At 34.2% G+C, this 22,732-nt stretch overlaps 11 protein-coding genes across 11 annotated transcripts; 7 read left to right on the forward strand and 4 right to left on the reverse strand.

Moving 5' to 3' along the window:
• The first annotated feature begins 142 nt into the window (after nucleotides 1-142).
• On the forward strand, nucleotides 143-2,174 carry TpMuguga_03g00404 (uncharacterized protein). Its single transcript, XM_061305688.1, has 7 exons — nucleotides 143-385; nucleotides 416-463; nucleotides 525-566; nucleotides 601-750; nucleotides 1,615-1,698; nucleotides 1,777-1,860; nucleotides 1,932-2,174. Exons 1-7 carry the CDS (start codon nucleotides 382-384, stop codon nucleotides 2,093-2,095), a joined length of 576 nt encoding a protein of 191 aa, XP_061161020.1. The 5' UTR covers nucleotides 143-381; the 3' UTR covers nucleotides 2,096-2,174.
• Nucleotides 2,175-2,604: 430 nt separating this feature from the next.
• Nucleotides 2,605-6,218, forward strand: TpMuguga_03g02405 (putative integral membrane protein). Its single transcript, XM_061305870.1, has 4 exons — nucleotides 2,605-4,623; nucleotides 4,686-5,608; nucleotides 5,675-6,074; nucleotides 6,150-6,218. The coding sequence occupies exons 1-4, from the start codon at nucleotides 2,620-2,622 to the stop codon at nucleotides 6,207-6,209; spliced, it is 3,387 nt and encodes a 1,128-aa protein (XP_061161778.1). The 5' UTR covers nucleotides 2,605-2,619; the 3' UTR covers nucleotides 6,210-6,218.
• Nucleotides 6,219-6,292: 74 nt separating this feature from the next.
• On the forward strand, nucleotides 6,293-8,610 carry TpMuguga_03g02695 (BT1 family protein; the record flags this gene model as incomplete). Its single annotated transcript, XM_061305900.1, has 7 exons — nucleotides 6,293-6,545; nucleotides 6,646-6,891; nucleotides 7,033-7,259; nucleotides 7,340-7,501; nucleotides 7,618-7,791; nucleotides 7,877-8,465; nucleotides 8,558-8,610. Coding segments are annotated over exons 1-7 (1,452 nt in total). The 5' UTR covers nucleotides 6,293-6,544.
• Nucleotides 8,611-8,692: 82 nt separating this feature from the next.
• On the forward strand, nucleotides 8,693-9,641 carry PHB4 (prohibitin-4). The gene has a single exon (XM_758334.2). It carries the CDS (start codon nucleotides 8,801-8,803, stop codon nucleotides 9,620-9,622), a length of 822 nt encoding a protein of 273 aa, XP_763427.1. The 5' UTR covers nucleotides 8,693-8,800; the 3' UTR covers nucleotides 9,623-9,641.
• A 105-nt stretch (nucleotides 9,642-9,746) lies between these two features.
• Nucleotides 9,747-11,081, reverse strand: TpMuguga_03g00408 (60Kd inner membrane family protein; the record flags this gene model as incomplete). Its single annotated transcript, XM_758335.2, has 2 exons — nucleotides 9,747-9,995; nucleotides 10,079-11,081. The coding sequence occupies 2 exons, from the start codon at nucleotides 11,079-11,081 to the stop codon at nucleotides 9,772-9,774; spliced, it is 1,227 nt and encodes a 408-aa protein (XP_763428.1). The 3' UTR covers nucleotides 9,747-9,771.
• Nucleotides 11,082-11,164: 83 nt separating this feature from the next.
• On the forward strand, nucleotides 11,165-15,377 carry lvsA (Beige/BEACH domain protein). Its single transcript, XM_061305899.1, has 8 exons — nucleotides 11,165-11,771; nucleotides 11,821-12,391; nucleotides 12,485-13,104; nucleotides 13,248-13,501; nucleotides 13,648-13,835; nucleotides 13,979-14,570; nucleotides 14,652-14,754; nucleotides 14,792-15,377. Exons 1-8 carry the CDS (start codon nucleotides 11,267-11,269, stop codon nucleotides 15,358-15,360), a joined length of 3,402 nt encoding a protein of 1,133 aa, XP_061161780.1. The 5' UTR covers nucleotides 11,165-11,266; the 3' UTR covers nucleotides 15,361-15,377.
• A 30-nt stretch (nucleotides 15,378-15,407) lies between these two features.
• AERO1 (Endoplasmic Reticulum Oxidoreductin 1 (ERO1) family protein) lies at nucleotides 15,408-17,415 on the reverse strand. Its single transcript, XM_758338.2, has 4 exons — nucleotides 16,561-17,415; nucleotides 16,021-16,446; nucleotides 15,814-15,934; nucleotides 15,408-15,660 (listed from the first exon to the last, which is right to left on the reverse strand). Exons 1-4 carry the CDS (start codon nucleotides 17,247-17,249, stop codon nucleotides 15,424-15,426), a joined length of 1,473 nt encoding a protein of 490 aa, XP_763431.1. The 5' UTR covers nucleotides 17,250-17,415; the 3' UTR covers nucleotides 15,408-15,423.
• Nucleotides 17,416-17,658: 243 nt separating this feature from the next.
• tim22 (Tim17/Tim22/Tim23/Pmp24 family protein) lies at nucleotides 17,659-18,731 on the forward strand. Its single transcript, XM_061305689.1, has 4 exons — nucleotides 17,659-17,905; nucleotides 18,040-18,224; nucleotides 18,320-18,392; nucleotides 18,422-18,731. Exons 1-4 carry the CDS (start codon nucleotides 17,728-17,730, stop codon nucleotides 18,520-18,522), a joined length of 537 nt encoding a protein of 178 aa, XP_061161782.1. The 5' UTR covers nucleotides 17,659-17,727; the 3' UTR covers nucleotides 18,523-18,731.
• On the reverse strand, nucleotides 18,428-19,851 carry TpMuguga_03g00413 (Methyltransferase domain protein). The gene is made up of 7 exons (XM_061305690.1): nucleotides 19,775-19,851; nucleotides 19,620-19,722; nucleotides 19,440-19,510; nucleotides 19,199-19,367; nucleotides 18,897-19,119; nucleotides 18,748-18,819; nucleotides 18,428-18,696 (listed from the first exon to the last, which is right to left on the reverse strand). The coding sequence occupies exons 1-7, from the start codon at nucleotides 19,823-19,825 to the stop codon at nucleotides 18,519-18,521; spliced, it is 867 nt and encodes a 288-aa protein (XP_061161781.1). The 5' UTR covers nucleotides 19,826-19,851; the 3' UTR covers nucleotides 18,428-18,518.
• A 20-nt stretch (nucleotides 19,852-19,871) lies between these two features.
• TpMuguga_03g00414 (Ubiquitin family protein) lies at nucleotides 19,872-21,504 on the reverse strand. Its single transcript, XM_758341.2, has one exon. The coding sequence runs from the start codon at nucleotides 21,440-21,442 to the stop codon at nucleotides 19,901-19,903; it is 1,542 nt and encodes a 513-aa protein (XP_763434.1). The 5' UTR covers nucleotides 21,443-21,504; the 3' UTR covers nucleotides 19,872-19,900.
• A 65-nt stretch (nucleotides 21,505-21,569) lies between these two features.
• On the forward strand, nucleotides 21,570-22,704 carry TpMuguga_03g00415 (uncharacterized protein). The gene is made up of 5 exons (XM_758342.2): nucleotides 21,570-21,700; nucleotides 21,816-21,987; nucleotides 22,107-22,267; nucleotides 22,380-22,570; nucleotides 22,617-22,704. Exons 1-5 carry the CDS (start codon nucleotides 21,670-21,672, stop codon nucleotides 22,659-22,661), a joined length of 600 nt encoding a protein of 199 aa, XP_763435.2. The 5' UTR covers nucleotides 21,570-21,669; the 3' UTR covers nucleotides 22,662-22,704.
• The last annotated feature ends 28 nt before the right edge of the window (nucleotides 22,705-22,732 follow it).

The following is a 22,732-nucleotide window of genomic DNA, read 5'->3' on the forward strand; positions in this document are numbered from 1 at the left end:
CAAATTTTAATTCTTTACTTTTTACACTTATTTCAACGGATTCTCACCTAAAATAAATTTTAGAAAATTTTAACCTTCCAAAAGGAGTATTAGTCAATCATACTATACCAGAATTACTCCACTCTTACACAACATTTTCATCATTTTTTCAATAATTTAACAGTTTAATTATTTATTTATGATAGAATTAATTTAATTTTTGGAAGATTCGGGGGATTTTTTATGTTTTATCCAATTTAGATATATCCATTTTTACTCATTTTACCACTGTATTCTTACACATTTTCATTATTTTACCTTTAAAATATTCAGAAATTTACATTATTTTATAAATTTATAATATTTGACAAATTTATGATTTTTTATTGATTTAATGTGAGAATGGGTAATTTTTGAGGGTTTTTAAAATTTTTAGATGATTTTGAAGAAAGTTCCCAAAATACCGATCCTTCAACCCAAAACGGTATTTTACCCTCTCTACACTATTTAATATATATAATTTACTGCATAATAATATACCTTAGTGGAGGATGCTGAGGATGATGAGTCGGGAGTATCATATCCAGGTACCGCTATAAATGATCTTATTTATGTGTTAAGAGATGTTGGCGGAGGTTGTGTTGTTGACAAGTTCTCTTGGAGGATTGAAGAAACAATTATTTGAATCTGCAAGAGCTCAACATTTGTTAGATTGTAAAGGCTTGGTTTATTACATTGTTGATGCCAATAAAGATCTCTCCAATGCTACAGGTCATTCATACACTGTTAAGTTATCTATTCTTAGGTATAATAGGTATACTAAGGGTATTATGTAGTTAGTTAGGGGTATAAATGGGTCACTGGTCTGGGATTATCTGGGCCAGGTCAATCACATAGCTATAGCAATAAGTACAAAAAATATTAAAAAATCGAATCGTGGATGTTTAGATAAGAGTTTTAAGAGTATTCTAAAGTTATAATTAAGGAACTTTATATTTATTTTGTAAATTTAAGGGAAGGTTCTAGAATTTTTTAGTTCAGAAATCTAGTTTATTTAACTCAATTTAGGATAATTTAGAATTATTTAGGTTAATTTAAGGTTAATTTGTGGTAATAATTTGAAATTTTCTGTCTAATAGATAAATAACACTGTATAATAACACTTCAAGTGAACCTGAGGATCCATAAGGAACCCAAATTTTCTATAGTTAAAACTAACTTTTTTTCTTAAATTTAAGTAGTTTGATGTCTAAAATGATGTTTGGAATGATTTGGGATTAATTAATTTAATTTTCACAATAGTCGAAAAAAATCGATTTTTTTCAAAACCTAATTGTCACTTTTGGGTCCGGGCCAAAATCGAAAAAATTCGAAAATTTTATTTTTTAAAAATGTCAACAGAAATCAACAGATTTAACATTGTTAAGCACCAGAAAATTGATAAATAAAATAAATTAGCTATCCGCACTGAATAACTGTGCCCTAAAGTTGTGCTTGACAAGGCCCAGATAGTCCCATGCAGGGGAACCGAAATATAACCCTAACATATACTAAAACCTTAGCTATATACCAAATACTATATATTTAGTCTAGGTATAATAGTATAGTAGTTAAGAGTAGTATATAATGGAGTAGATTGGAAAGATTATGAACTGTTTGAGAATTGGAAATCCGAAGGCATCTTAAGATTATTCAAAGATGATTCCGGTAACGATTCAGGTAACCAACACACTATTCACACTATCAACTAGTGTACAAGTTGTATAATTGTGCACATTTGAGTTTAAAATTGTTTAGTTGTGTTACCGCAAGTGATAATTGATGGAGTATCAATTGGTGATCAAAAATTCCTACAAGATTTAGAAGATGACGGGGATCTAGGCATTATTTTACACCATTTTTCCATAGTTATATAATAACTCACTATGATATTAGACTAATGAATTTGGTAGATTATATAGTGGCGAGATTAATATGTCCGAATTGTTTATGTGATAAGGAAACGGAAGAAGTTTCATGTCCAAAATGTAAAATTGAATACAAGAACATTGTACCAGAGGAATACGACGATAATACTTACATCAGAAAACTTTGTCAAGGCCTGCCTTGCCAATAAATTCGAACTCAAATTTTCAAAATTTTTCAGCAAATTTTCACAAATTAATAATTTTAAAATAATTTTTTCAATTTAAAAATTATATAATAATTAAAAAAATGACCGTGTATAAATAATGTGTAGGAGGGATGAGTGAAAGGGGAGTAAGACGTAGGTGAGATTTGGGTGTGTAGGAGTAAATAATTTAATTGGCAAAAATAAATAAATAAATTTAAATAAAAAAAGGAATTGTAGAAGATAAAGTGAACAATAGGAGAAAGGTAAAAACAACATCAAGTGGCAATGCGATTAGGTGCTAAACGACGTTTTCAGTTATTTTTAAAAGTTTTTATGTGTTGTTCAAATGTGCAAGATTTAACTAAAATATTTTAGGATATTTTAATAAAAAAAGATTTAACATAGGCTGTTATTCAGACTATACACATTCACTTACACATTCACATATGTGTTGATTTAAATGCACATTTGAGATTCAAAATGTTCCTCAAACCAACTTTGATTTATTAAAATTAACTCTCAAGAAAATGGTTTCGTACAAGTTTATCATACTTTTGTTTATATCGGGCAAATTCACTACAGTACTCTCGCTCAGGAATCTGGCCGAACTCACCCTCGCTAATAATGATACACATCAAGTCCTACAATCCGCTGATCAACATACAGAGGTCAAAGGACCGGACAGTAATTTAAAAACTCAAAAACCTCTTGAAGGACAAGAAAATCAATTAGAACAACAACAACAAGAGTCACAAGTACAAGAACAACAACAACAAGAGTCACAGGTACAGGAAGTTAATGATAGGGTTGCCGATCCTGCAAAAGGAGATCTTTCCGAGAAAAAACAAGAAAAAGAGTTAGAACTTCCTCCTAAGGAAAATCAAGAACACACTGTTAGTGATCAAGGAGAACACTCTACTGAGGGGACCAAAAAACAAACTACTCAGGAGAGCAAAGAGGTTAAAAATGCCTTACCAGAACGTGAAGGTGATTTGGTAAGTCAAAATGCTAAACGTACAGAAGGATCAGATGGTCATACAGAAGAAGCCTCAGTTGAAGCCGGTGGATCAGGTGGAGGTGGAAAAGCCGGTAAACCAGAACCTGGATCAGTTATCCAGCCACCACCTGAAAAAGTTGAACAAAGAGAAGAAGGGGTTAATAGTGAAGATAATAGAGTTACTGGAGAGCTTGGAGCTAAGAGACCCGCTGCTGAAAGAGGTAGCGAGGGTCCCCCGGGTCAACCTGGAGAGTTATCCAGGCCAGCTCAAGAAGAAGGCCAGACTGATTCAAGATCACAATTACCCGGCCCAGAAGCAGCATTAAGTCCCTCTGGTAAGGGATCAGAATTACCCAACCCAGATCAAAGACAAGTAACTGATACGAATGGAGACGGTTCTGGTGGTACTACTGTCACAAAAGGCGCTACTTCTGAAAATGCTTTGAATTCTGGCGGTGCTTCTGCTACTGGAGATCGGTCTACTGGTTCTAGAGCTCCGGCCGAACCACAGGTAACTAGTACGACCGTTTTGAATACTGGTGGCAGTGGTTCCATGAATAATCCTACTGGTACACGGTTGAATCATGGAGGTAGTGCTGGTAACTTGTTACCATCAGTTCCTAGGGTTGAAGAATTACCTTCAAGAGCAAGTGCTTCATTAATACATCCTTTAACACCTGATGAAACTACTATTAGACCCAGTGTTCCTCAACTAGCCGGTGCTGAAACAACTGTTAGATCACAAACCAAACAAGTCCCAATCAATCCTCTTCCTAACACTAGTTCTACCAATGCAACTCCACCGCCAACTCCTAATCCAGTAACACTTCCTACTGTGTTACCATCTAGCCCAAGAGCTCCAGATGCAGCTCCGAATACTCCTCAGGCAACACCTAATACTTCACCACCTAATACTCCACCCACTACTCCTGCAAACAAAGACGATGGAGTGAAAAATGTGTTAATGAGCGTGTTGAGAGAGTTGGAGAGGAGTTTGGATGAGGTGAATGAAATTGAACTATCACGTCCTGAAACACCAAATAAACAATCTTTATGCGATGTTTTAAATACTACGACCACGAACATATGTCAAACAAATTCTAACCCAGCTAACGCGGGGAACACTGGTGCCCCTGTGAACCCCGAGTTACTAGGCCTGGTGAACAGATACTACGTGAACAACGCGTGTGTGACTGAGAACTCACTGAATCAATTGTACAACAGTGGCGACTTTTCATACAAATTGTTGTCCAAACACTTGGCACAGTTTAGTAAAAAAGCGCCAAACAAAACTGTTCAAACGGTTTATGACAAGTCTGTACCAGTAGTAACAAAGTTAACTGAATTATTCAAAGACGCTGAAACGGCTCTAGTTTCAGACACTGTGAAGAAGTTACTGGAAAAAAGATACTCAGTTTTAACCACGGCACTCTGCGGTGTCGCAAATAACCAACAAGACTTTCTCTCCAGCACTGAGCTCAACAATAACCACGTCACACTCTCACTCAATGAAGAAGACTTCATCAATCAAGCGGTAACCCTCAGTTACATAGTTAATTTATACATTTAATAATATATAATATAATTTATGTGTAGACTAAAGAATTGATGAAGGCGTATGAGCCAATGGTGGAGTTGCTGAGGGAGTTTAACACTTTGTTACCGAAGCTGTTTGAGTTATTTGAGGAAGGATTTGAGAATAAAATTAATTTAGTTTCTTCACTAGCACATGTTAAACCTCAGGAGTCCACTGCCAGTAGTGGTACTCGTAGTGGGTCCGGTACTGGTAATACGGGTGTGGTACCTGGTGGTGGTGGAAATGCTGGACCTCCAGCACATGCGCTGATACAGTATGTAGATGATCAGGATAGAGAAATAGCCGCAGTTCATGGGCATCCATCTTTGATTCAAAGAATTAAATCTCTATTACAAATTAATTCTCCTGCTGATCCAGCTCCCACTAGACCTAACGAACCGGCTCCAGCACGTAAACAGCCTCCTAGACGGGAACCCGGTACATCTGGTCAGTCTAGACCCAGTGGTCCAGATTCCACCCCTGTGAATGGGTTAAGGTTATTGGATAGAGCATCACCAGGAGGTGTTAATGTGGATCAACATACTCCTAGAACTGCTACTTCGGGTTTAACTCCACTACCGGGTCCCCAGGCTCCAAGTAATCCAGGCACTGGAAACTCTGGACAAGGTAATGTGGTTCCCAGTCCCCCAGCGCCTATTAATCCTGGTGCTGGACTTGGCAGTGCAGATGCCCCCGGTGAGACTGATGGGTCTGAAGGGGTATTTGGAGGTTTAAAGAGAAGGCTGAAATCTCTGGTATCCAATTCACCGGGTCAACCCGCAACTAAAAATGTACAACATGAAATTGATGATGAGCTTTTAACCGCGGCGTATGCACAGTTTGAACACTTGGGACTCTTTAAAACTAAAAATGGGAAATTAGTTCCCGAACTCGATGAACAAAAAGTTAAAACACTCGTTCGATCCAATCTACTCTCACTCAAGTAATCATACTACATAGTTATGTTACCTAATTATTCACATATTTACGCATTCTATTGTTGTTGTAGTGAGTTTGATTCGATGTATAATTTGGTGATTGGTCCGCAGCGTTCGATGCATGGGTTGTATGAGTTTGTGGAGCATTTGTTGTTGTCGCCAGATGCTGATGAGAAGATTTCCGCTTTAAACGACAAGAAGTTGATGGAGCAAATCAACAAGGTTGTCAGTCCCTTGGAAGATTTATATGAACAAGTAAAGTCAAATTCCAAAGATTTAAGGCTAAGAATGCCAAAAATTCCAGTAGAAGAAACTGTTACAGTGAGGAGAACAAAGAGAGGCGCCGCTGAACATAGGCCAAGCACTGCTGGTTCAAGCTTTCAAGTAGTTTCAAACTCAAGTGGAGTCAAAGTCTCACAAGAAGGCCAATTAGCCAAAATTAAAAACCTGTTCAAACCACTCTTGGGAAATGTAATCTCTCAATACAATAGTTAATAGAATAATTAGTATAAATAATTAATATAATTTAAATAATGAATTTCATAGGGTATGACGGGATCGACGTGGTTTTTAGTAGTATCATCGGTTTTAATTATACTAATATAATAATATTATTATGTGCTAGTTGTTGGGGAATTTGTAAAACTATACCGCCGTTAAGTGACGTATACTTTGATTAATTTATAAATTTTTGTTTTAAACTGTTTATAATAATTTTAACCATTGGATTGGAGCGGAATTAGCCAAAGTGTGTGGACTGGCTGTTGATGATACCTGCCACGGAAGGATGCAATATAATGCACTAGTTCAATCACTGTTGATTATGAACGAAAAAAATATAAATTTGTGGAATTTCTTTAAAATTTACTACTAAAATGTTTAATTCAATATCGTAACTTTTTTAAATTAAATTTTCCAACTTTTTTATCGTATTCCTAAAAAGTACGTTTCCAGCCCATTTTTCTACACATTATTCTTATTATTAGCACAGTATTAGCAATAATTAATTCAGTATAATTAGTAGCTAATGGAATTAATTTAGTGCTGAATAATATAGTGAACGAGACTGACAGTGTGTTACTGGCGAATCCGAAGCTTATCAAGGATGAGCAGCATAACGCTTTTCAGGGTTTGCTAAGTTTCGACGAGTCTCTGCTCTACTCATCAGGGCATTTTTCGTCCAGGAATGAGCTCATCTCTTGCATCGTAGCCATGCTCCATGGCGTTGAAGTTTTAACTTATCTTCCCACTCTATACCTCTATAAAGACGATTTCAAAATCTCTCCAGGTATATCTTACCAAGTTTTTACTCAAATTTCACTCAAAATTTACTCAAATTTTACTCAAAAAAATTCATTTGTGACGAATCTGATGTAAAATTGATTAATTTATGTAAATTTTTATGTATTGTAAATTGATTGATTTGTAGCGTTGTTGACGTTTATTTTGGGTTTGATAAGGTTGCCCTTGAATTCTAAGTTATTGTTGGCGTTTATGAGTGATTCTGTACCGATTTTTGGTAGTCGGAGGAAAAGTTATTTGGCTATCGGATCCTTCATTTGCTTTTCCTCAATGTTCATCCTCGGACTCTTAAATGAAAGCTATTCCATTATCCTCACAACTTTACTCTTCGCACTCTGCTCTCTCGGATCCGCCGTATCCCACTACCCTGTTATACAGTTATACTATTATACAGTATTAACTAAAATTATTTACGCAGTGCAATAATTCTTTAGTTGTGTAGTGTGATTGGAGAGGCACTGGTGATTGAGTGTGCCTATAAACAGAGTACGGATCAGGTGACGAAAACAATTTCAACATTTTATACATTTCGTAAATTAACCTTCGCAGCCATGTCATACCTCTCCTCCATCCTCATGATGATCATTAAAAAACGGGTAATCTCCAAGCTTATTGTAGTGTTAGCTTAGCATAGCATATAGTTAACAGTTTAGTCAAGTAAATAGTTAATGCCGTAGTCAAGTATATAGTTGGCAGTGTGTATGTGGATTAGGAAATATTTATGATATCGTCGAGTTTACCGTTTTGTGTATTTTTTACATCATTTTTCATTCAAGAGAAGCCGTTTGGGTATTACTTGACCATAAAGGAACAGTATAATCGATTAGTCTCCTTCGCTTCAAAACCTGAAATCAAAAATCCGTCCATATTCCTCTTCATCTCAATGGTACCCTCATACGACTTCTAATTATTTAACCTAAGGGGTGTTCACCCCTAGACTTTATACACAGTTAATATAATATTTGGTGTAGATAGTACCGAGTGCTGGTACAGCGATGTTTTATTTTATGACTGAGCGGTTGCACTTTCAGCCTGAGATTTTTGGTCGTTTTTCGGCTTTACAAGCTGTTGCAAGCCTATTTGGAATCTACTGTTACCTTTTATTCTTCAGGAATATCAGTATCCGGAAATTGTTTGTCTGGACTACATACTTAGTAGCGGCATTTTGCTCACTGAGCATTGTATTGGTAAAGAGGTGGAATGTGATTTTGGGCATACCAGACAAAGCCTTTGCAATTACTGACACCTCTCTGATCCAGTTCATTGGGGAGATGAACTCATTTCCCATTTACGTCATGGCTACGAGACTGTGTCCAAGAGGAATTGAGAGTAGTATGTACTCGTTTCTGTGGACTGTCCAGTTCCTGGGAATGGACATTAGCACATACATCTCCTCAGGACTTACACACCTGTTTGGGATCCAAAGCCATAATTTTAAAGGCCTAGTACCCATGATCATCGTATGTGCAGCGGCACAACTTATACCAAACTTCTTTGTATCTTTACTACCAAATGAACTACCTACCGTACAAATGGATGACGATGTTACAGCCACAATCGGTATAATAATAGTAGATTAACAGCTATATAGTTAAGTATACAGTTAAGTCTATAGTTGTAGTAGTTAACTAGAGTATAATGAGTATGAATAGATGAAGGAGAGGAGGGAGAAGGGAATGAAATCCAGGCAGGATCAGAGTTTTAATTTTTTTAATCTTTTTAAACAATTTTATACCTTATTTTGGATTTTATTACTTTGCAAATTGTTGGAACCACAACATTGGAAATATAATTCTACAATTTATTAAAATTTTAAAAATTATATTTTTTATTTAAATTTCTATATTTTACTTGTAATTTAATACCTTTATTAGAAGGATTAAGTTGGCCATAGAATGTCTCAGTTTATGGGCCGTATGAGTAAATTGGCAGGTTTAGGCGCTGCTAGTGTGGCCCTTCCATACCTTTGCTTATTTGACGTTGATGGCGGTGAACGTGCAGTGATGTTTAACCGTTTTGCCGGTGGTGTAAGCAAGAAAACATTCGGGGAAGGCTCCCACTTTTATGTGCCCTGGTTCCAAGTTCCTTATTTATATGACATTAGAGCTAAACCTAAGGTGATTAATACCACAACTGGTACTCAGGATTTACAAATGGTTAGCATTAGCTTAAGGCTATTGTACAGACCATTGGCTGAACATTTGCCTAGAATCCATCAGAAACTTGGTCCAGACTTTGATGAGCGTGTTTTGCCTTCAATTGGAAATGAAGTTTTGAAGGCTGTAGTGGCTAAATATAACGCAGAATCGCTTTTAACTCAGAGAGATAAAGTGTCTAAGGACATTAGAGAGGCCATCACAGCTCGTGCAATGCAATTTGATATTAAACTTGACGATGTCGCAATTACACATTTGAGTTACGGTAAAGACTTTTCAAAGGCTATTGAGGAGAAACAAGTTGCACAGCAGGAATCTGAACGTGTTAAATTTATAGTGGCCAAATCTGAACAGGAGAAGATTGCCGCTATAATCAGAGCAGAAGGAGAAGCTGAAGCTGCGAATCTCATCTCTAAGGCCGTTCAAACTCATGGCTCAGGAATGCTAGAGGTTAGGAAATTGGAAGCCGCTAAGGAAATCGCAGAAACGCTCTCCAACTCCAAAAACGTTGTATACGTACCAAATAATCTCAATATGCTCATTAATCCCACTAATCTCTAATCTTATTTACCCTTTAATTTGTGTTGTTTTACTGTATATTAATACTATGTAATATACCCCGTGATACTCCTACTACTATACAAATACATACATACTATACATACACATAGTATATACTATATACTGTATACTGTATGTTACATAAAATGTTATTGATTACTGCGTTTGGGAGTCATTGGTATATTTAAAAGCCTTGCGATATTGAATTTATTGCATGAATATCTCACAATGGTCTGAAATAGGAAGCTTGGAATTAAGTAGAAAAAGGCACTGCTCGGCATCGAAAGCCCGTAAAATGTTATTAATATTATCCCTATCCTTGATATTATCTTCATATTCTTCTGTCTGTTCTTCAACTTCTCCAATCTGCTGTCTAATCCATCATATATCAGTGATTAATAATTAACTATAGTAATAACTGTGTAATAAGTGAGCAGCGTGATTGACTGAATTTACCTGGCGTGGATTGTAAATTGTTTGGAATGGTGAGAGAAATATTATGTTCGAAAACAATTGTCATGAGAAAGCCAAAAATTGTTGGTAGAATGTAATAAGGATCTGGAAGACAAAGACTATCAAGCCAGAGACAAGGCTCATAGGTGAAGTCAGGTCGTGATTTAGGATCAATTGCAAATAATCTTAATCCACCGTAAACAGTTCCAAACATTAATCCTTGGACCATAGTAGCTCCCGTTTGTGTAAAAACGCCTTTAACAAAGGAATTTCTCTTTGTTAACTCGAATATCTTAAGCTGAGTTTCACGTGCTAATTCATGATTTTTAGTGCTAAAGGCCTGTTTTGCCTTTTCTTGGAGCTTTACAACATCAGGAACAATCACAGCATTTAATCTCCGACTACGCTCAGCTGCTGACCAAACTGGTAACAACAACACCTTAAAGAACAAAGTTATAAGACAAATTGTGGTACTCCAACTCAAGTTTAAGGTGTCGTGAACAGTTATAAACATTTGCTGAACGTAGTCTACAGGTAAAAAATGCTGTAAAAAACTTCTTTTACTGCCATTTGATTCTGTGATTCTAGTAAGTAAGTACTGGTGATAGTCTGGAATTTCAAATAATTCCTCAATTCCTGAACTTTCCTCTCCAATTTCCAACTCCTCCTCCAATTCCTCAATTAAATCATTTTCGGCCTTATTTTTAGTATTGTAGACCTTTTCATTGAGATCATCAGTACTCAAATTGGAGTTTTTAAAATTTGAGAAGAATCTCGGATAAGATTGATTGAAGGTGTTAGTTATAGTTAAATTAAAGGAAAATGTGTTACAATGGTTAATTAGGATTGGTAAATTAGAAAATGATTTAGGAAGGTTATGTGTTGAGTTATTTATGGAATTAAAGTGTGAAATTGATCTTTTAAATGTATTCCTAAAAGAGAAAACATTATTTACAATTAAATAATTATCATTTATATACTTAATATTTTTATATAAGTTTAACATTTAATACATTTTGACCACAATAACCACTCAAAAGTGTTTTCACAACACTATAAACTGTTTATATATTTAATTTTCTACACATTTTTAATTTGTACAATAATTTGTTAAAATTTTATAATTTGTTATTTATTTCAATATTTAAAATGATTCCTTGTGAAATATAATTCACTAATTGCGTTAGTGAAATGTTATCTACTGTACGTAGTTTCGATTTAGTGTTATTAGAAGAAGGTGAGGAATATGTTACTGATGCCGCCTGTACTTTATTCACTCATTTCCCCAATCAATCCACCGTCAACAACAATAATCTCAATTCTACCAATAATAACCCAAATCATACAAGCAATGTGAATAGAAATGTTTATAATAAGGGTAGAATAAGAATAGGTACAAAATCATTGATATTTGAACCTGATTCTCTGGATATGCCATTACTCAAATTACAATTCCAGCATATTACACATATTCAACATCACAACAATAATAATATTAGCAATAATTCGCTTAATATCGTGAGTAACTCGGTGAATAGTATGAATAATGGGATGATTATGGATGAGAATGGAATATTGGTGTGTAGTAAGCAGGTAACATCAATTCCAACATCAATATATAATGGAAAATCAAGATTCATCTCACCATATACAACTTACACAATCAATAACTCAACCAGCAATATCACTAATTTAGGTAAAGTAATAGTTTATACCTATTAGTATTGTGGTTAATACTGGTTTAGGTAATATAAGGGATGCAGGATTGAGTAGTTTGGAAGTTGATAACATTTCCTGTTACACGTTTCTATTTATTTATTCCACTTCTGAGCTCCAAAAACAACAATTTATAATCTTTAACTCTTTGTTAAACTCGATACAGAATTCAATTCCAGTCCCAAACACTATCCCATATGGCACTGGAGTTGGCGGGATATCGATGGGAATAATACCAAATAGAGAAAAGCTAATATTAGGAGTTGGGAAAGAATCGATTTACTGTTGGCGCTTGAAGCGGATGGTCAGACATGGTGGATTTTGTGCCTTAACTGACCGCGCCTTATACTTCCAGCCCTCACCGAATTTCAGCAGAAAATTATTTAAAAGGATTAATTTAGACAGTGTTTTACATATTTTTAAAAGAGATAGTGGTTTGACTAGTACTGGAGAGTGTTTAACGGCTCTGGAAGTTGTCTCTCTTCCCGAAGAAATCACTGATAAAATTAAGAGGAAACAGTACAGATGCATTTACTTGGAATTTAAACAAGGCATTGACAGAGATAAACTTGTCAACGCACTCAAAGATATTGTTCCAAAGTATCATCCAGTTATGGAAATAGAGATAATTAGTCTAATATTATACCTTAGTTATGTATTCACAACCCAGGATAACTCTATAAAATTGTTTAGAGCATTTTATGCAATTGAATCACGTGGATTTCGTAACGAGATGACGGAATTATGGCGGATGGGACTGCTGCCCAACTTTCAATATTTGGACTTTCTAAACTGTATCGCAGGCCGTAGTAGATATGACATATCGCATTACCCAGTTTTCCCCTGGGTTCTCACTGATTATTCGTCCTCAACACTTGACCTCGGTGATAATAGGGTTTACAGAGACTTATCCAAACCCATCGGATCACTAAATATAGAACGACTTCATTTAATTAAAAAAAGAATGTACAATCTTTTTCTATCCAATCAAGTGAATAGTATGGACAAAAGTTTGGATAATTCCATGAAAAATGTAAAGAATTGTAAAAATCTGAAGAATCGTGATAACAGTGGTGGAAAGAATGTGAATAACCGTGATTCCAGTGGTAACACTAAGAGTACGAAGATTGTAAGAGGAGGAGATGAGGATTTATGGGATATGGGATATTATATATATGGCTCGCATTACTCTACACCTGCTTTGATAGTGTTTTTTTTAATACGTTTATTACCAGAATGTCAACTAAGGCTTTATGGTGGTAGATTTGATTCATCGTCAAGAACATTCAATAATATACAACATACCTATGAAAGTATCCGTTACGGTGCTTGCTACCGCCCACTTAGTTTAGTTATTCACTACCTAGTTATTTCTTCCCACTTATTTACAATAGTTTTATACCTTAAATTACCTATATAAATAATATCCACTACCTGGAGGTAATCTGTTATTCAGATGTGATGAACGGACATTCATCATTTTTCGAGTTAATTCCGGAATTCTACGAGAGTAATGAGTTATTTTTGAAGAATTCTCTGAACATAACTACTCAGGATGGTCGTTTAGGTGACGTAGAGTTACCCAAGTGGGCCCACAATAGTCCAACTCAGTTCCTAAAAATCATGAGATCAGCTTTAGAATCAGACTACGTTTCTAAAAATTTAACTAATTGGATTGATTTGATATTCGGTTATAAACAAAGTGGACAGGTATCCCGTCACGTCGGGTGATTCCCGCTACTACCTAGTTACACCTAGTTTTCCCCTACCTGGAACTCAATTTTACACTATTTACACTAGTTATATAGTCTAAATTGTAAATATTACTCTTAATCTGGTCCAATAAAGTTCTTTAGAACAGTATAATTCATAATAATACGTATCATCCGTTGACGTATTTGGGAAGTGTTCACGCTGGGAAGTTGAGAACTACTTCTGCTATTCAAAACCTCTTGAAGACTATGGACTCTCATGCTATTTCTGTACAAGTTAGAGAATTCGGTCAGTCTCCAATATTACTTTTCGATACGCCACATCCCAGAAAGTATTCCGTTACGGTTCTTGCCAACACCAACAGATTAGTTATTCCCTAGTTATATCACTCCTGAAGAACTTATTATACTATTATATACCCCTTACGATGTTATTTAATATAGTTAACACCATATTAACTCTAATATTTTGTAGACTGGTGTTTAATGAGTTTGATGTGGATGATGTGTACTATAGTTCACCTTGGTTTATTTACGTTGAGAAACACTCTGAGTTATTCTCAAAGTCGATTTTTTCCAGGTCAGCAGAGTCTGCAGAATCCTTACGCTTGAACCGAGCAATACTCCCAACCCATTCTGGAGGTCATTTGTACCAACTTACAGAACTGCACTCTGATAATAAACTCAAATCACTTAATCTGGAAACAATTGAGAAACTTAACAATTTGGGATTTCTTCCTCATAACTTCTATTACTTTCTCACTTCCGGTTCCATCCAATTCAATCGCTTCAACAGCAATACTGATGTTGACACTACCAATACTAATGGTGACACTGAAAGTATTGATTCCGATGTGGATAAATTAAGTTTAAATGTGTGCAGAGAGAGTTTAATGTGTGGGATTGAGATAAGTAATTTATTATTTACGTGTGATAGTTCTGGTCATTTACATATCATTGACTACAATTTACTACTCAATGATGATAAGGAAGAAATATTCCATAATCACATGTTCATACCTGAAAATTCCACTAATTTCGATCAAGGAAGACACTTTACCACTTTTGTAACTCATTAACACTATTATTAGTTGTTTAGTTAGATTAGTTAATTCTAACATAAATATACTTAATATTGTGCTGTTTAGAAATTACATGAGGATGGTATAATGTGTATTGATAATGAGGATGATAATGTTGTCACGGGTTCACTGGATGAAACTGTACGTCTATTCCAAATCACCAATACAGGTACTTCATACCCATTCTAAACTAAGTTATTCTTTAGACATGAGGGAGGTGATGATATTTGATGAATCAAGCCCAATAGTATCATTATGTTTTAGAAATGATTTACTACTGACTGGTGTGATGAGTGGGAGTTTAAGTTTATATGATGTGAGAACACCAAATACACCAATTTGGTCCTACGAACCAACCACTGAACGAATAATACTTTCGTGCGGAATTAGTAATCATTTTATCCAAGCAGTTTCTAAAAGCTTAGATCCAATCCTCTTCTGGGATATTAGAATGCTAAACTCTCTAGGCTCCTGTGATTCATTTATGAAACAAATCCAAACCAATGTTCTACCACTTTCCTCCTATTCTGATTTAGCTGATTTCATCTCAATTACTCATAACACTGAGGATACTGCGAGTAGTAATGGTATGGGTAGTAGTAGCAGTGTGGGCAGTAAGTTGGAAATGTATGACTTGAATAAAAGGACTAGAATAATGACTATGAGCTTGAATATGGCTAATCCGACAATGACTAGAGTTAACACTAATACCGATGATCAAATTAAAGCCATTATCGCAAACAATAAAGGACAATCCATCGCACTATACTCTTAATACAATACACATTTTACTCTTATTATACATTTAATATATACTTAGTATAGTTTTGAGAGTATATTACAGTTTAAAAATGGGTAGTGATAGGATTTCTTGTTTATATATTACAACAATGGCTAGTAGGCATCCGAGCAGGAACCTGAGAGGATAGAGCATTATTCTACGTTTCTTGTGTTGTTCAAATCTCTCAATGATCAGAATTGACTGAGCAAAGTAGTCTAATCCGTGAAATAAAGCAACCAAATCATTCCGATTCAAGTCCAATTCGCCAAGTTTATCCACATCAGTCATTAATATCTAAAGAACAATATTAATATAGTGAATGGGTATAAGAGATAGGATGGTTTTATGGTATACTACTGGGTTAGGGTAGGGATATAACTAAGTCCCTGTAGGTTAAAGCTAAGTAATAAATAACTAGATGCAGGGTGAGCAAGCACCGTAACGAACCTTAATAGAAGTTTGTATGGCTGATAACTTTAATTTGCCATGCAATTTGCACTTTTCACACTCGACACAATTCACTAGTTCTATTAATCTATCAAACTTCTCAACCATCTCTTTACCACATCTACAAAATTATTATGTGATATTACATAAATATAACCCTGTAACGGGCGAATAACCAATTAACTGAGTTGATGGATAGTAAGGTACTCTGTTTGTAAATTGTTGTGATTTGAGCCGTTGGAATCAGTGGTGATATTACTTTTATTGATAAATGTTAAAAAATCTTTCAAATGTAAATATAAGTCATTATTTACCAACTGTAAATTACTGTTAAAATTGTCCAGGTATCCCTTTAACCTGACCACTGCCGATAAAATATACTTGTACGTGTAATAGATATTCTCCAGTCTATCCTTATGTTTGGATAACTTGTTGTTATAGTAGTGATAGTTACTCTGATATGAGGGTAACTCAGTCTGGTCTTCGTAAGCTTCATAAGCATTTGTACACTCGTAGTTTAAAGCTGAAAAAGCTGAAATTGCACCACGCATGCCAGAAATTAACTTGTAAAAATGTAAACTCTCCTTACAACTCATGTTGTCATATTTGTCAATCTCGTCATACATCAATCTCCTACAAAAAATTAATACCATCATTATTATGTATACTATTAGCATATAGTTAAGCATGTAACTAAGTCCCAGTGGGCTAAGTAACTAAGTAGAAGAAATAGTAGTAAAGCGGTACCAGTCATCTTGACCATTATATCCAGTGTATGATGGAGGATTTCTCAACAAATCCACAAAAACGCAGTTGTCTGGAACCAAGTTACTCCTGACCAGGAAGTCTCTGTTAAACCCAAACCCATCAGTGCTACCAACCAAGCCTTCGCTAAACCTTAATACGTAATTCTCCTTCCTGTTACCCATTATACTGAGCGGTACCTCACGGGAATTGCATCTGTCCACATGACATTTAGCAACTTCAGTTTTATTACTGTTAGGAGTTGGAGTATTAAGAAGACTAAAAGGTGTAGCGCCATTCTTTGTTTTATTCTTATCGAGTGAGAGATAATGAGTTTGAGAGGGACATGAATTAATTCTTGGCTTCGACTTGCAATTTGAGTCTAAATTGACCAGAAATATGCGAAAGTAGTAGTCCGATAAAATGTTGCTGAGCTTCAGGTGGATGGTTTCAGCCTCCAAAACCAGCCTCGTGAATTTTACTATATTCTCCACATTGTCCTCCTCAATTGGGCTAATTTGCGAGAAGTTGGAGCTATTTAAGGAGTAATGTAACTTATTTGGATTATTTGATTTGTCGACGATTATACTACTGTTCTTTTCATTTATATTGTAGTTGTTATATACTGTACAGTCACATGCTATTGACAGGGTGAACAGGAAGATGCGATAAAAAATAATATATAATAACATATTAAAATTCTTTTTGGCCAAATACCATGAAATTTTACACTAAAATCAGGATTGTTGCGTTAAGATAAGAGATTTTTTTACACCAGAATTTTATTTAAAATTGTCTAATTTATACATTAAATTATGGACTTTACAAATTAAAATTTATATTGAAAATATGTGAGAAATAATTGTCTGTGTACGACTATGTGGCGTGGTTTATGTGTACTACTGGAAGTACACAAAGTATTCCTAGCCTTCTTAATTTGATTGATTTTCCCCCAAACTGATAAAATTACACCAAAGAATAATAAATTCTCAGATTATTCACTAATGTGTAATTTTTATCTTTTATTTACACTTTATTCCAATATTCCGCAACATTCCATTCTACCATATTTTTTCCATTCTTTACTTTGTTTTTATATTTTTTGTCTTAGCTGTTATATATTTAATATGTAATTTATTTTAATTTTTTTAACTATTTAATTAATTTAAAATGGTAAATGATTATTTAAATGTATTTTTATCTGACAAGTATATAAATTATCAAGTTTTGGGTCAGAATCTCAGTGAGAATGAGTTGCAGTTACAGAAAATCGCAAAAATACAGCGGAATATTCAGGAAAGCTGTTTATTACGTGCTTCCATGATAGGGCTTGGAAGTGGAGTTTTAGGTATCTTCCAATATTCCATTAATAGCCTCTATTCTCTCAATTTGACTCCCGTAGATAGCTATATACACCTGTGATAAGTATACTTAACTCCTTATCAATACTACTCTTCTTATTAGTACTGAATATTGTGATAGGGAGTTTGGTTGGAACCTTTCTGTATAGTATAAACATGTCAAATACTAGCGTGGAACCTGAGGTTTCTGTGAAGAAAGAGTTCATAAAACAGTATAAAAACTTTGTACCATACGTTAAATCTACAATTAAAAGCTTTGCTAAACTTGGATTTCTCTACTCTCTTTTCGAATGCCTCATTAACAAAGTTTGTCCTCTCTATCCCCTAATTTAGCCCTTATTTACCTTATTTCCCCTTTGTTTACTATTAGTTTACCTATATTTAGTATAATAATTGTGTAGAGTAGTGGCAATAATGATATTAATAATGTAATATATGCTGGATGTACGACTGGTGCATTTCTTGGCCTTAAAAGTTGGTTGAATCATTCTCATAATCTTTAGATGGCCCTTTCGCTACTGTTGGTGGTTGTATCGGTTTTGCCACTTTCTCATTCCTCATGGAATCGTACCAACGTAATAAACATTCCAATACGTCCTACTAACATTCATCCATTGATGGAGTGTAAGTATAGAAAATGTGTGCGTTTGGTAGGATTTGAGGGTTTTGTATGAAGTTTGAAGGACTTTTATCTCGTTTTCGAGCCAGAATTGAATAGTTTATGCCATAACCAAATATTCCAAATTTGCTTATTTCCAATTTCTTATCCACCAAGTCACTAAACACATTTTAACACTAATATAATCTAAAATATGTGTAAATACAGTACATAGGATCACGATGTTCAAAGTAACCGTAATTCCAAGGCACATTATCATTTGGATATAATTGCAACAATTCCCTGATCAAATTGTTATAAAAGATGTATTAACTAATTATATACAATTAGCTAATTACATATGAAGAGTAGGTGTGTACATCAATTTTCTGATTGGATAGTAATAAATCTTGCCTCGTTCGACCGAGAGGAACTTGGCTGAAGGTTTCATGACTCTGTCAACTTCACTCATTAGAGCGTCTGGGTCCTCCACTGAGCACAGTGAGTGTGTACTCACAACTGTATTGAAACTGCAGTCCTCAAATGGAATGCTCTTCACATCATCACATAATATTACAACGGGGAATTCCGGTCTTTCCTTCTCTACAACAATACTATTTCATATAATATCACTAAATAACTGTAAAACTGGCCCATAGGGGGATAGCAGTGAAGGAGGTACCTATTTTTTTGACCATTTCTAGGCACATATTTGGTGATTTATCAATACATGTAAGAGAATCAATGTTGCGATAAAAGGGTAAATTATTCAAAGTACCCGAACAGACATCAAGTACATGACCCCTAGCACTCCTTAATAATATCTTCTTAGCCTTCGATATTCCATGTCTCTATCATACATATTATCACTATATTATAACACTAAATAAAGTTAATTAACTGTAATTATAGGTGGAAGGTACTTCGAAAACGTTATTGAAAGTGGAATCATAAGTTGAAGCTAAATTGTCAAAAATTGCGATTCTGTGTTTTTCTATAAAATTATTAATTTTTATTAATTCTATTGAATAATTAGGTTCGAATAATTTTTTCAATAATTAGACTAAAATAGGATAAATTTTAGGTAGAGAAAGTCGAGGTACCGGTTGGAGGATCAATGTGTAAGAATTGAGGTCGATTTTTCTTAACATTTGTATAAGTATAGTAAAAAATTATAGCATTTGTTACTCCTAAAACTATTCCAATCTGATAAAAAATTAACAGAATTAATTAACGTAAATTATTAATTAAAAATTACATTAGCGATTGTTGATTTTTTTATTTTATTAATTCCAAATATTCTCAACATTTATTATACAAATTATATTATACAACGTATTATATAATATATAATGTATATAGTATTAGGTGTAGTGTTAGTGTATTACATATGGTAAGAATTTGAAAATTTGACCTTCTTTACTTGTTCCATTTTACTCTCAAACTCTGGGTTCGTCTTATATTTCATCATAAGATTTTTTGGTTCCTCAGCATTATCATCCATACCGTTATTTACTTCATTATTTATACCATTTGTGGTATTGTCATCAGTATTAGTACTGGAACTATTGTTATTTGTACTATTAGTATTGTTGGTGTGATCTTGAAAGTCTGTGAGAAATTGATTTGGGGGATTTGAAGATGTGTTTGAGTGTTGTAAGTAAAACTGTAATATCATTTGAATCACCAAGTTTATTAGTAAGAACAATAATTCTATTAATCCTCTGTAACTTTCTCTCATCTCCACGCTGTTATTGCCAAGTGTGGATCTAATATTCGTAATTAGTTGAAGTAAAATATTCTCAAATCTTGGAATGAAACTCCCTTCATCGGCATGACCATTGTTAACCAAGTCACTTGAATTTTGAGTATTTTCTTGCAAAAATCTTGATTCTATAGCTGATAAGAACCCATTGAGCATGTTGCCTATATTATTACAATCCAAGATATTCTGATGTGAGTTACCATTTGGGGGTAGCATGATTGAGTTGATAACATCACCTATTAATCTTTCAATCTTCTCAAATTCGTTGATTAACATCTCTTCCATTCTAGCATTAGGATCAGATACAGTATGAAACAAAGAATCCGTATTTATGTCAGCGGTTGGCACATCACTAGCATTAACATTAGTAGTATCAGTATTATTGGTATTAACATTACTATCGTTTGTGTTATTAGTATTAGTATTGTTTTGCGTATTACTATTGGTATAAACTCTGTAATTACCACTGGGTGTACTAAAAAAGGTGTAACCACTTGTGTTAGTATTCGTTGTACCAGTGTTTGCATAAGTGTTAGTATTAGGGTTGGGTGTGTTGGTATAGGTGTAGGTATTAGTGTTTGGAGTGCCTAGGTTGGAAATAAAGGAATTAACGGCAGTTGTAAAAACCCGTGAAACAAATGTTCCCAAATTATTAACGAGAGGGGTATCATCAACACCTGCGGTATTAGTATTATTTGGGTCCACATTACCAGTATCTGTATCAGGTACAGTAAAGGTAGCGTATATTGGGCTCATATATACTCCCATCGGTATGCCATATCCCATTCCACCGGTATAACTACCATTATTATTTTGAGTATTTTGAGTGTAAGTTCCCGTGTTTTCGGTATTTGCATTTTGAGCGTTTTGAGTATAATTTTGAGTATTTTCAGTATTAGAAGTATTATCTCCAGTATTATTGGCGGTGTTTTGAGGATTATTAGAAACAATGTGTATGGTGTTGCCGCTTGTAATATTATAAAAATCAAGGGTGTGGTCATCCTTGAGCAGGTGACCTCTGAAGATTAACCTTTGATGAGATGCTGGAATCCCATTTCTGACCTCAATGAGAGACTTAACATTCCTTACCGTATTGGAAGAGTCCAAATCGTAACTAAAAGTAGTCTCATCCATAGTTCTAAAAGTTATATTTACCAACATTTTTATACACAATTTTTTTAAAAAATTCTCTATAGTAATTAAAGTAATAAATCCAATTAAAATAATAAGTTTAATTAAAATGATCTTATAATAATTGTGATAATACCCACAAGTACTTATACAACAGTTTGTATTTATTAATTAATTTAACAATCAATATACCAAATAATATAAAAATAATGTATAAATAATTTTTTGTCAATTGATCTGGCTAGATCTTTGAAAAAATGAGCTCACAATTATTAGATTCACAAATGGGTACCAACTTACACATTTCTACCAATTGTTCCATTTATTTATCCAAATTTATGCATTTATTCTTTATATATTAGTAATACAATTATATATTAATTATATTTTACATAATGATTAGAGGATAGTTTAACTCCGACTTCTCAATTGGATTTGAGTCAATCTCAGGGTTATTTTAATACGGAAACGACCCCTAAGGAGTATGAAGAAGATGAAGAGGAAACTATTGAAGTTGGTCATTATTCTACTAATAGAAAAACTAAAGATTGGCTAATCGCAAGATTACTTTGCAGGTATTTTATCACTGGCAGTTCCTTCTATAACCTACACATTCACGTTATCACCACTGATTATGCAGTCAACTTAGTATAGTTAACACATATCTGGGAATAACTTTGCATTAAATGTTTAGATGGTGGTATGTATTTCCGGATTGGCCTCCTCCAGATTTTGATTATAATTCTGAGCTGGAAAAGAGGAAGTTTCGTCTGTACAGCGTTGAGGACTTTGAAAATGTTGAAAATGTCGACTCTAATGGCTACTCTAAAGTTTATCAGGTTACCGCTTTTCCAGGTAATTTTTTACCTCTAATATTTTTATCCACCAGCATTTGACATTTATTTTTCACTGATTTTACCTCATTATGTATACCATTGTATAAAATTCTGGGCATAAAATGTTATAGGCGTGTTTAGAGATTATAATGGAGTAGCTCATGATTTGAGACCGTTGGAGGGTAAACCATGTTATAACAATTACTGCAAGTTCAGTGAGGCAAAACTCTATGAACTCATTGAAAAGGGTATTAAGAAACAACTTGAAATACTTTCCCGCTCTAAATACGATGAAAAATCAACCATACGATTCCTCAACGAGGTATAAACACTCATTTTACTAGTAATAGTATTCATGAATTATTCAGGAGTTACAAGTCATTTTAGAAGAAAAAAGCAAGAGCTCTTCTTAGCATTAAACTCTTAATTATTATTTTAATTGTTATTTTGGATAGATTTGTATATCATTGTTAATATAAAAGTA

The sequence above is a fragment of the Theileria parva genome (assembly GCF_000165365.1).
Source record: "Theileria parva strain Muguga chromosome 3 map unlocalized ctg_530, whole genome shotgun sequence".
NCBI classification, from domain to species: Eukaryota; Apicomplexa; class Aconoidasida; order Piroplasmida; family Theileriidae; genus Theileria; species Theileria parva.

Bases quoted from the DNA above. Each gene is read 5' to 3' on its own strand.
- TpMuguga_03g00404 (XM_061305688.1), top strand. The intron at 464-524 runs GTATTTTACCCT...AATATACCTTAG, and splicing joins CGATCCTTCAACCCAAAACG to TGGAGGATGCTGAGGATGAT. The intron at 1,699-1,776 runs GTAACCAACACA...AAAATTGTTTAG, and splicing joins TGATTCCGGTAACGATTCAG to TTGTGTTACCGCAAGTGATA.
- AERO1 (XM_758338.2), bottom strand. From the start codon at position 17,249: ATGTTATTATATATTATTTTTTATCGCATCTTCCTGTTCACCCTGTCA. The intron at 16,447-16,560 runs GTACCGCTTTAC...AATTTTTTGTAG, and splicing joins TATAATGGTCAAGATGACTG to GAGATTGATGTATGACGAGA. The intron at 15,661-15,813 runs GTTCGTTACGGT...ATTGTTCTTTAG, and splicing joins CCATACAAACTTCTATTAAG to ATATTAATGACTGATGTGGA.
- tim22 (XM_061305689.1), top strand. From the start codon at position 17,728: ATGGTAAATGATTATTTAAATGTATTTTTATCTGACAAGTATATAAAT. The intron at 17,906-18,039 runs GTATCTTCCAAT...ATATTGTGATAG, and splicing joins GCTTGGAAGTGGAGTTTTAG to GGAGTTTGGTTGGAACCTTT. The intron at 18,225-18,319 runs GTTTGTCCTCTC...ATAATTGTGTAG, and splicing joins TCGAATGCCTCATTAACAAA to AGTAGTGGCAATAATGATAT.
- TpMuguga_03g02405 (XM_061305870.1), top strand. From the start codon at position 2,620: ATGGTTTCGTACAAGTTTATCATACTTTTGTTTATATCGGGCAAATTC. The intron at 4,624-4,685 runs GTAACCCTCAGT...ATTTATGTGTAG, and splicing joins AAGACTTCATCAATCAAGCG to ACTAAAGAATTGATGAAGGC. The intron at 5,609-5,674 runs GTAATCATACTA...TTGTTGTTGTAG, and splicing joins TCCAATCTACTCTCACTCAA to TGAGTTTGATTCGATGTATA.
- TpMuguga_03g00414 (XM_758341.2), bottom strand. From the start codon at position 21,442: ATGTTGGTAAATATAACTTTTAGAACTATGGATGAGACTACTTTTAGT.
- TpMuguga_03g00415 (XM_758342.2), top strand. From the start codon at position 21,670: ATGAGCTCACAATTATTAGATTCACAAATGG. The intron at 21,701-21,815 runs GTACCAACTTAC...CATAATGATTAG, and splicing joins ATTATTAGATTCACAAATGG to AGGATAGTTTAACTCCGACT. The intron at 21,988-22,106 runs GTATTTTATCAC...TTAAATGTTTAG, and splicing joins ATCGCAAGATTACTTTGCAG to ATGGTGGTATGTATTTCCGG.
- TpMuguga_03g00413 (XM_061305690.1), bottom strand. From the start codon at position 19,825: ATGTTGAGAATATTTGGAATTAATAAAATAAAAAAATCAACAATCGCT. The intron at 19,723-19,774 runs GTAATTTTTAAT...ATTTTTTATCAG, and splicing joins AAAAATCAACAATCGCTAAT to ATTGGAATAGTTTTAGGAGT. The intron at 19,368-19,439 runs GTACCTTCCACC...TATGTATGATAG, and splicing joins CTTTCAATAACGTTTTCGAA to AGACATGGAATATCGAAGGC.
- PHB4 (XM_758334.2), top strand. From the start codon at position 8,801: ATGTCTCAGTTTATGGGCCGTATGAGTAAATTGGCAGGTTTAGGCGCT.
- lvsA (XM_061305899.1), top strand. From the start codon at position 11,267: ATGTTATCTACTGTACGTAGTTTCGATTTAGTGTTATTAGAAGAAGGT. The intron at 12,392-12,484 runs GTATCATCCAGT...AAAATTGTTTAG, and splicing joins CTCAAAGATATTGTTCCAAA to AGCATTTTATGCAATTGAAT. The intron at 13,105-13,247 runs GTATCCGTTACG...TCTGTTATTCAG, and splicing joins TATACAACATACCTATGAAA to ATGTGATGAACGGACATTCA.